Below are 10,928 nucleotides of genomic sequence, written 5' to 3'. Positions count from 1 at the left end.
CCTCATAGGAGACAATCACCTTTTAACCACAGCCAGATTAAGGCTGTCTCCTCTTGCTGCAGAAAGGGCCTCAGGTTTTCACATGCAGACACAGATTCAAAGTCAAGAATCCTTAAAACCAATAGTGGCCAGCTTTGTATGTTGCTTTGGAAAAGCCATTGATGCCATTGGCTTTTGCAAATTGAACAGTCAGTAATGAATCCCCGACTTCCTTATCAGAAGCTGCCAGTTTGAAAGACTTTTAATTTATTCCATTAAAATAGTCTCATCATGTTGTGAAATGAGAGGCTTAATATGCGTGTATGTATATTCCTTTATTATGCCCTTGACCCATCTTTGTAGTGTGGACTTTGACACATTCCATGACCTTGGCAACAACTTCTGCTGAAGAACCTGGCCTGCCTCAGCTTGCTCTCTATACTCGTGTGTCGCTCCCATCACTCTTCTGGTTGAGTTGTCTTCCTCTAGCATGCTTTCTCATCTCTCTGCCTGTCACTTTAGTACCATTCACTGCGTATTTCTTTTTAATAAGGTAGTTGCAAATCATAATTCATTTTTTCATTTGTTTTTGTCTAATGAATCAAAATATGTATATATCAACAATCACTATTGCAATCTACCCTCTCTATACCCAACGTGTATCATAGTTTAAATACATATAGCTTTATCTTTTATTTCATTCTCAAGTAAAAAAAAAAAAAATTAAAGAGGACTCAAAAAAAGCTTCCCCCAGCCCCCACAATGACATCACATCAATGAAATCATGTGATTTTGATCACACGGTTTGTCTGAAAGCTTAGTAGTAATTATTTTGATTTGCAAATTGTCAGCAGGAAACAAACATATAAAAGCTTATTTTGCATACAGCTCAAGGCCATCCAGCTTGTGCCTTTTGATTGTGGTAATGGTGCAATCGTGATCTTTATTAAAGCTGGCTTTATTCACTTTACCATGTATTTGTATTCCATTTAAGGGTAATTGAAATGAACATACAGTTTTGAAGCTAGCAGTTTTTTTTTTGTTTGTTTTTTTTTTTGAAATGTTGAAATAATATGTTGATATTAATGTTAACTTCCATTTGTAGATCAGATGACGGCATTTGTTCACAGCCATGAGAATGAATGATTGTACATAGATTGGACAGGTTTGCTCATTTTTAATTAGCTTTTAGTAAGAATGTGTATGCCATGTTAGCTTCAGCATATGTCACTCACATACATCACTTCTGGAAATTTTGGGTCGCAGTTTAAAATCATGCATTCCACAAATGATTGACTTAACACATTCAGTAATATGACAATTCTGCTTAATGTTCTCTTTAAGACTATGCTAAATTTAGCCCTGGGGGGTGATGTTCTGCCAGCACAGCATATTTCATTAAAATGTGTGATATTTTCATACCTAGGTATATTACCCTCAATGTGCCAGTCTCACGTTTTACCATTAGGTGTGAGATTTATTTTATGAGCTATGAGCTAGCCAGCTGTTTATGAAATGGGAAAGGTGTAGCTTGGGCTAATTGTACTCATTTTAACATGCATTTTGTTTGGGGGTTGTTCTCTTCCTGGAAAGCTAGCTAATGTGCTCATTTTAATGAAAGACCTGAAATTAATTCCTTTTGTGAAACTCTGAAAAGTGGCAAATTCTCAGTGCTGCACAGGTATAGCACATGCTCACAAACTTTGCAAAAGGCATACCTGCCATCATAACAAACCATGATGCTCTGGTGGATTAGCCTTTTATCTTTTATCTGATTGATCATATTAAGTTTGGGGCAACTGGGCAACTGTAGCAAGTTAAGTATTGTAATATTACATCAATAATGCTATGTGGACTACGATAGCCTGCCATCCCAAACTATTTGCTAGCTTTGTTGATTCATTGTTGAAAGTCAGTTTTATTAGTGGGTTTTTTTAGTGGAGATGTGACAAACGCTTCACTATCACCTTGAAAGCAGTAGTTGAAGTACAGCTCGTATGAATGACTGTACAATCTCCAGGACTTGAAAAAGCTATGGCAGATTTACCATAGATTGCTTTGTTGGAAGTTGCACATGTACATGAACGGGGTACAGAGTAAATATAATATTAGCAACAATAGTGATAATTATAATAATTATAGTGGCATTTTATTATATGATTGTACACACATTGTTGTGACACAAAATGTGCGCTTTTTCATTTGTTTCATTTATCTTGCATTGTCCTTGATTTACACGCAATACTGTACTTGGCCAATTATTATTATTATTATCATTATTATTATTATTATTATTGTTGTTGTTATTGTTTCTGTTCATCCTGAAACTGAGGTTGTAAATTACTGTTGTGTGGTTATATTGCCTAAAGCAAAAGGTTTTTCAAACGTCAATGTTTGATAGACATGCATATGGATACTGTAATTATCATTTTCTGATAACAGAAATTACCAACTTTCTTTGCTTTCTCATAGACATTTTCAGTTTTTTAGGCACAATTGTTTGGTAGGCTGTTTGTGAATTTTGTGTGTACATGTGTGTATTTATGTCACCCTTTTCATCAGCTTTGTGTTCCAGCACTTTGCACTCTCTAGCAATTTGTCCTCTCTCAGACAAGAAATCAGTACAACCCTGTGTAAAGCAAAATTATCCTACACATCAATTCAATTCAAAACATTCTGCATATGTGTGCAGACCGATTGGCTACATTGCACAGAGAGTCTGTCCTATTCCCTCTCATGGGAACCTCCATGTTGTTAAAATGTGACATTTCAGAGCCAGTAAAACTCAAGTGCTGGGCCGTAAGTACTCTGCTGTCATGCAATGACCTGGAGTTTCAGATTTTGTGCGCTTGTCTGTGACATACAGTCAAAGCTTCAAGTATTAGAGTTCAGCCACATCCGTCTGGGAATCCAGGGTAGGTGGGTAGGTGTTACTACTTGGTTATATCACTCAGAATAACTGTGTTAGTTATACAGTATTCCAGCGACCGTAAAGCAGCTGTACAAGCCCTAATAGATAAGATACATTACATTACAGTTACATTTGCATTTCACGTGCATCTTACCACACTAGTCGAATGACCCCTCCATCTGTGAGCCGGCCTACTCTTTCAGCACTGCGTCTCATAATCGGAATATTATCTTCTATTCATGTCCTGTGTTGCATTATGGGACTATGCAAATTGCATTTTAGTGTGATGCATTCAGCTCCTCCTTTTCCTGTGGAGCAAGGTGAAACATCCTTAATAATGCATGCTCGTGCAGAGAGATGTGCTCTCTGTCCTATATCCCATCATGGGCTCTCTTGTGTATCTGTAGATCCTTCTCAACTTGAGCAAATTACATTCCTGCAGTGCCTGTAGTGAACTGACCCAGCTTGCACAACCCCTGTGTTTTATTGGCGCTGGGCGAGGAACTGAGGGGACACTTAAGCTCAAACAGAAGAGTGAGGAATGTTGCACCGCCCGATGCAGAGGAGGACATTTATCTGTACTCATCTGGTGCTGCTGGGAGACAGAGGGCTGCAGACTCATTATGGTATGGTACTGAGCTCTCACAGTTGTAACTTTGGTCATCTTGGACACTGTTTGCTGTCTAGTGTTTTGGTGCTTTTGTGCTTGGAAAGTGGAGCAGACATTACTTGAGTTCTATCACATTAAGTGACGCACACTGTTGTCGCTGCTTGTAGTCATTGTTCTGCTACAAATAAGGGATACAGAGAACTTTATACTGATTATGGATGTGATCTTGTGCCTCTGTAATTAAGTGATGAATAAACTTGTCAGCTGTAGCATTTTAAGCTGAAAATTCATTTTAATTTAATATAGCTTTGTTTAATGTGTTAGCATTATAAAGTAATATGTGAAGTAATTTCAGTGATTGTCAAACTTAATTGTGGGGGACCTCTGACCACAGCTGCTTCCTATTCTTTTGCTGTATGTAACAGGGAATGTTTCATCAAATCTGACTTCTGTGTATTGTGCTTTAAAAAGACAGGATAGTTTCTGAAAATGTAAATGGATACTGCTGCTTAGACCTGACATTTCTGACAACATCAGTTAACATTTGAAACAATCTTCTGAAGTGACCTCAATACAGTATCTCTATAGTGTGTACTATAATGGAATTCCAGTTAATAAATGCAGCTTGATTTTGTACCCACCTCTTCACCCTCTGTAGATGGCGTATAATGACCTTGACACCTTTGACACCCGTGGGAGTCCCCAACCCGGTGACCTCATTGAGATCTTCAGACCAGCCTATCAGCACTGGGCTCTGTACCTGGGCAATGGTTACATCATCAACCTGGAGCCAGTGGGTCAGTACAGTTATAAGTACTCTTTTGGTAAACCCGTGTTTTCTAGTAGTGCCGTTGTAATTTAGGACATATGCTGTGCCTATCCCTCCCCAGGAAAGATCCAGGTGGGAAAGTCCAGTCTGAAGTCTGTGTTGAGCCAGAAAGCAGTCATTCGCTTGCAGCTGCTGAAGGAGGTTGCTAGGGGTGACTCATACCGCATTAACAACAAATATGACGACGACCACACCCCCCTGCCCATCTGCGACATTGTTCACCGAGCCCGGCTCTACATTGGTCACGAGGTGCCCTACGACGTACTGTGCAGCAATTGTGAACACTTTGTCACCCTACTGCGCTATGGAGAAGGCGTTTCTGAGCAGGTCTTTCTCTCATATGGATCTTTTTTTCAGTGGTGACAAAGAGCAGCTTGATGAACCCAGTCAAGGACACAGCTAATATTTGCAGTCAGCTCGTTGCAACCAAATAAAGCTTAACTAAGGACACCACCCAAAAAAAAGCAGGTCAGCAGATTGAAGAATCATAGATGTAAATTAGCTAAAGGTTTTTTGTTTTTTTTTGTGAAAAGGGTAACTAAGTGGAACACCCTGCCAGGTGCTTTAGTAGAGACAGAAACTCTTTTTCTTTACACCAGTGGTTCCCAAACCAGTCTTTGACATGCTTAATGGGTTAACACATCACCTGCATCTTGTTAAAATGTAACCTGTCAAATATAGAAATATGGGATTAAAATGTTAATATACCTACATATACAGTGCCAGACATACAATTTAATTTGGCGGGTGTGGATGTCAATGGAACATGCACTCTTATTTGACTGAAATAACTTGGTATATATATATATATCTTACAAGACCACCTCAACCCTTCTCAAAACCTACATTGTGCCCCTACCCCTGGTTTGAGAACCACTGTGCTCAACAGCCAGCAAATGACAGAAAATATTCTCTTCCACTCTCCACAGCCTTACACTACAGTAGGTTAAAAACGCTGAGCCAGCACATTGGATTTAGGGCATCACTTTCAAACGTCCCTGCTCCTCATCAGTACTTTAAACTGCCTGCGATGCACTATTACTATAAACCTGCATCACATACTTGCCTGTGTCATATTACATACTGGTGGAAAGTCTCAGTCTGACACAATGTAACTGAACACTAGAATGAATGCCAAATGATACCACTCTCTTGTCTCCTCAGGCAACCTGGGCCATTGAGGCCCTCAGTTTGGTGACAGCGGCTGCAGGTGCATTGTCTGTGCTGGGAATGATCAACCCCCACTACCGAAACAGGCCATTCTAACCCCTGCTGTATACCTCTTCTCAGTTGCATTAGGCTATCGTTGTCTTTGAGCATAAATGTCCCAAACTGCCCTCTTGGTCCAGTTGACCTCTTATGTTGCAGATCATGCCTGCAAGATACTCACAGCTTAGGTTTTATGATATATTTTATGATATATAATGCACATTGTAAGATGAGAAGAGAGAATACAGGTTGCTGAACGGACAGTTTTTATACATGCCATGGTGCAGTTCTTTAATTCTAAGATGTTAAGATGTTCTAAGTGCAGACGTGAAAAATAAAAGTAGTATCTTGTGAATTCTTAAAAGATATACATAAAGTCATTTGAAAGAATGACTGATGGCATTGTGAAATTATTCTTGCACTTTTGCTCCAAAGACAAAATTATATTGCTAATTTAACCATCTAACAGCTAACATTTGACTCTTCGGTCTTCATCAGAACAACCTGCTCAGTCCACACAGGTCTGTTTAAATATTAAACCTTATGGAACCCATACGTATACAAGATAAGCACATCCCAGATACATGTTTGAAGAAGGCAGTTCATAGAACCTAGGGCCGTGTCCAAAATGGCATACTTGCCTACTGTTGAGTATTTAAGTTGATTACACTGGATTGGAAAGTTAAGTATTTAAAATTGTATCACACAGAGAAGAGGCAGAGCCATCTTTAGGTCCTATAAATCAGAGAGGAAGAGGCAGGTCCTTTTTACTACAAGGGCCTGACATTTTATGACACTTCATCAGTACTATTGAAAAAATAGGATGGATATTTTTTTCTATTTTGACCATTGCATACTGAAGAATAAAACAGTAAACAGCAGGTAGTATGTTTAGTCGGCAGTACGTGTTTTGAGGACACAGTAGTTAGAATGCTGTTTCTGACACTACCTAGGACACTGTATAGAAAAGATGGTTGAATATATATATATTTTTTTTTTTTTTTTTTTTTTTTTAAATCTTCACATATTCAAACAAGAAGCAGAATAACAAGCATACTAGATATGCCTACCAATCGCCTATCAATTACAAATATAATTTTCTAATACAAACTAATAATTCAAGCCAAATTGCCAAAAGTCAGACATATGGCTTTATACCAAATACTTTTACGTCTTTAAAGCATAACTGTGCAAGTTTTCATTCTGGATTTTCAAATGTGACATTTTTACTCTACACCTTATTCCCAGGACTTTTCGGAGTGCATATGCACATTCTCTCATCTTCAAATTATTCTTCTTAAAATGATGCAAGCACAGTACAAATTAAATTGTATAAATTAAAGTAAAATTACCCTCCTTGCTGTGTGGTGATTAAATTCTTATTTAATCAGGTGGTTCCCACCTAGTGAAAATAAAAATATGAAGAAAATGTCTTGCATTGAAAAAAAAATTTCCTATGAAATGAAATGTTATTTCTGCTTGTTTTGTAACTTCACAAACTCCTAATCAAAAAATGTGCAACCAAGCTTACAAATTGTTATCTTTACTCGCTATATCACATAATACAGGCCATGTGTAGTCATTGAATATTTTTTTAAGACCACAAAATAACTCCCAGTAACTAGTAAAATAACTACCATAACTAATATTTTCTTTTCTCTGAACAATTACTTTAAACTACACAAACTCATTATTTCTATGAACATGACTCCTTTACACAATCCACATTTCTTAGCCCCCTCATATTTCAAATCAAAGGTTTTTTTTTTTTAGATAAATATATTGTCACAGAAATATGAACTACTCTAAACAGGAGTAATGCCTTTGAGCTGCAAGATGAACCTGAAGATGCTTCCAATCACTGACAGCATTAGGCAGTCTGTTACAGTACACTGGGTCTTGAAAAATCAAGTACTATCACCCTACTGTGCCACTGATCACACAGAAATGTTTAGCTGCTCGCTGAATCAAAAAATATATACTTGTAACATAAAGTAACCAATTGTTTTATTAAAATAAATGCATGTAAAAGAGGTAGCACCTTTGCCAGACAATCCCACTTGAACTAGAATGTACATTTATGTTGGAAAACAGATTAAAGATCGAAGGATGTGCGAAAGTCCCGCTCCCAGTTCCTGTCCTTCTCTTCCTGTCTCCTCTCAGCCCTGCGTCCCAGTGTGGCCCCTCTCTCCATGCGGCCCTTGGGAACCCGCTTCACTGCCTGCGCGTCCTTGGCCTTGAAGTGCGTGACGCGGGCTTTGGGGGCGGGGCCGTAGCCCAGCCCTCCCTGGTCCCTCTTCAGCACCGTCTGGATGGGGTCCTTTCGGCCCACCCCCTCAGGCCCCAGCCCCACCCTTGGGTCCCAGCCCTCACGGAGCATCATGCGGTAGCCGGCGCTAGAGGGGGGAAGGCAGTACTGGGGGGTGGGTGGAGGTCGACGCAGGCTGAACTGGTGTAGAGTGGAGCTCTGGTGTGTTTCCATGCTCTCGCTGTACTGGGTCCCACAGACCGAACACCACTGGGGCTGGGAGGCAGAGACACTGGAGAAACATATAGTGTTAGAGAGAAAAATAAAAAAAGAGAAAGCAAGTGCCCATTCATTAATGCTTTATGCAAAAATGTTCTGAAATTCACCTTTTCTACCAATTAATTATAAACTCGTAGTAATTATAAACTCATTTGTGGTTGACAACTTGTAATTGATAGAAAACCTTGACATATCATGTTACAAAGTAAATGAACAAGCATTGCAGCTTTGTATTTCCCCAAATTGAGAGATGAAATCTAGGTCAACCTTTTCAAACTCACAAAATTAGTTAAGAGTAGTTCAGCTCTCTCTTCCCATTGTTTATGCAACCATTTCACATACCATTCAAGAGTTTGTGTGTGGTCTACAGTTTGCCATATGATATTCACTGCTTTATGCTGATTCATAACACTCTTGCCCATTGAACCCAATTTAGTTGTGTTATTAAACCAAAATAAAAACAGGTGTGAGGGTGAGTCTCAGGACGGAGTCAGTACTGACCTTCTTGTGTTTCTGGGCGTGTCTGAACGAACACCATAGCTATCCAGCTCTCTCACCACCTCCACGTGACCAGCTTGGTCAGCCAAGTCGCGCGCGTCTCGACCCTGAGTGTCCACCACCCCGACCCAAGCCGCGCCCTTGTCCAGAAGAAGCCTCACGGCCCTCCGCTGCCCCGCATAGCTTGCGCACATGATGGCCGTCCAGTAATACGTGTCCTTAAAGTTTATGTCGCATCCCTTCTTCTCCAGTAGCTCCCTGAGTCCAGGCAGATCTCCTTCTTGGGCGCATTTCAGCAGCCTGTGTCCGTCCCTCTCAGAGGCCACGGCGGTGGGGCGGGGCTGCTCCCTCCTGCTGCCGTGCGCCCTTTCAGGGTCGGTGGTCCTCCTCCTCTTCTCCCTCCTGCCCTCCCTCGCTGTGCTTCCCTCCTCTATAAGACTCTGGTAAAAATGCCTGGCCTCCTCTCCACTTTTAATGCTCTGCCAGTCTTCCAGGCGCCTCCTCCTGTCGCTTCCCAGCCAGCACCCACTTGTCTCTTTGGCAGCAGTGAATCTGATCAGGCCATTCATGGCTGCACACTGTCATCACAAACCTTGTTGCAGAGTTGCTCTCGTGGCCACTGCTAGCCAAACACACGCCGTAAGTTTGTGGTTGTACACCCTTAAGAAAAGAACATAAGCATTGGATAGGTCACTCAAATAGGCCAGCCTAATGTGTCATTGGTAGCACATGAAATACAATGGAACAGAATCATTTTTGCGGTTGCTGCAGTTAGACATTTGCAGAAGTCAAGGCAAAATATAACATATTGTTCACTAACTCATATTTGAATCAGTCCCATTGGTTTTGTATCCCTTTACTCAACCCCAAAAAAACATAATGCACCTATAATTTATAGCCTAAGTCAGTTCAGTAAAAACTACACACGCTTTTATGTTTAAATTGCCAACATTACTCGTTACTTCACCGAAATTGCCACGTTAAAAGTTTTTCAATGTAAGCTGCAATTACGGCGTATTTTCTTTTCTAAATTTAGCCCACGGAATAGTTTAATTTTTAAGACAAATTACTGTAACACTGGTAACGTCAGACTACCGTTACACTTAAACAACGCGATACAGGAAAACAAACAAGTCAGAAAAACGCAAGTAAAGATTTAATTATGTCAGTTAAATCAAGTTATACTAATGTAACGTTAGTTACGGTCGCTTTCGTGGTGTAAACTGAAATTAATCTGTAAAGGATTTCCAACATTCGATGGTCCGAAAAACGTTAGCTAACCAGCTTAGCAAAAATGTGTAAAGGCTACATATAGCTGACCTAACTATAAATTCACATACCTGACATCGGTGGTCAGCTTCAATCTGTTGTTGGTAAGTAGTCTACATAACGTAGCAGCATGTAGACCACATTAAACGGATTTAACAAATATATAAAACATAGAAAATGGTACGTCGATTCAACCGAAACAAACACCGGAAACCCAGGGAAACACACTGGCGAATTTTGATGACGACATTGAATGCGTCTGACGTTAATTACGTACGCAATCACGTGTTTAACCTCTTCGTGCAGGTCCAAATCTGGCCAATCCTCAGCCATTTAGGGCGCGTTCTATTTAAGTCTTTATCAGAGCCAGTTCACAGGGTCTATGGTTCCGACAGTAAGCATAGGCTAGGTCAGGAAGTTATTGTAAATCAACCTAGGAGACAAGTGCAATATAAGTGCTGGATTGAGATGCAAGTGTACAGTAACATGAAAGTGCTACAGGAACAAATTAGAAGGATTCAAATGATAGAAGCGATCTTAGATTTGGAGTGCCCTGCAGAATAATGATAGTTAGTCCAGGTACAGTCTGAAGAGATGCGGGGAATGATTCATGGAGGAATAGGGAGTTTGTTCCACCACTGTGGAGCTAGGGTGGAGATCACATATATAGAACAGGTAAAACTATACATGTCATAGATCATAAACTCCTTGACCACAACTGTGCAAAACCCAAGGGTGATATGTGGAACTACTACTACTAAAGAAATATGAAGCAAAAAAGAAAGCAGTGTACTCTGGTGTCCCTTAGTGTCTCCATGTCTATCAAAAATACCTAAATTGTGCATTGCTGTACATCATAATATAATCAGATATTGCAGTAGAATCAACAATTTTGACTCATGAAATTCACTTCTGCATCATTATCAAGTGGGAATTACTATCTTCATCTCAGGGGTCTTTAATATTGTAGTGAATATTATTTCTGACTGGATGTTATATACATCATTACAATAGGCTCATTAAATCGTCAGTCATCATTGTTCACTAAGCTAACCAATAAGAATCCTTGTAACACCTTTGTCATTTTCATTTAAAT

At 39.9% G+C, this 10,928-nt stretch overlaps 2 protein-coding genes across 3 annotated transcripts; one reads left to right on the top strand and one right to left on the bottom strand.

The window, feature by feature from the left end:
• The first annotated feature begins 2,331 nt into the window (after positions 1 to 2,331).
• On the top strand, positions 2,332 to 5,901 carry LOC118230560 (phospholipase A and acyltransferase 1-like). 2 transcript variants are annotated; one of them, XM_035423672.1, is made up of 4 exons: positions 2,332 to 3,516; positions 4,159 to 4,297; positions 4,391 to 4,656; positions 5,494 to 5,901. In XM_035423672.1, the coding sequence occupies exons 1-4, from the start codon at positions 3,514 to 3,516 to the stop codon at positions 5,593 to 5,595; spliced, it is 510 nt and encodes a 169-aa protein (XP_035279563.1). In that variant the 5' UTR covers positions 2,332 to 3,513; the 3' UTR covers positions 5,596 to 5,901. The 2 variants fall into 2 exon arrangements, with proteins under 2 accessions (XP_035279563.1, XP_035279564.1); XM_035423673.1 differs by having other exon boundaries at positions 2,334 to 3,516; positions 4,391 to 4,578.
• A 1,222-nt stretch (positions 5,902 to 7,123) lies between these two features.
• gpank1 (G patch domain and ankyrin repeats 1) lies at positions 7,124 to 10,090 on the bottom strand. Its single transcript, XM_035420753.1, has 3 exons — positions 9,904 to 10,090; positions 8,567 to 9,223; positions 7,124 to 8,078 (listed from the first exon to the last, which is right to left on the bottom strand). Exons 2-3 carry the CDS (start codon positions 9,130 to 9,132, stop codon positions 7,634 to 7,636), a joined length of 1,011 nt encoding a protein of 336 aa, XP_035276644.1. The 5' UTR covers positions 9,133 to 9,223; positions 9,904 to 10,090; the 3' UTR covers positions 7,124 to 7,633.
• Positions 10,091 to 10,928: the final 838 nt, after the last annotated feature.

The sequence above is a fragment of the Anguilla anguilla genome, chromosome 6, assembly GCF_013347855.1.
Source record: "Anguilla anguilla isolate fAngAng1 chromosome 6, fAngAng1.pri, whole genome shotgun sequence".
Taxonomy (NCBI): domain Eukaryota; kingdom Metazoa; phylum Chordata; class Actinopteri; order Anguilliformes; family Anguillidae; genus Anguilla; species Anguilla anguilla.
Note: the sequence above shows the minus strand (reverse complement) of the source record. Positions and strands in the feature narration are given on the sequence as shown.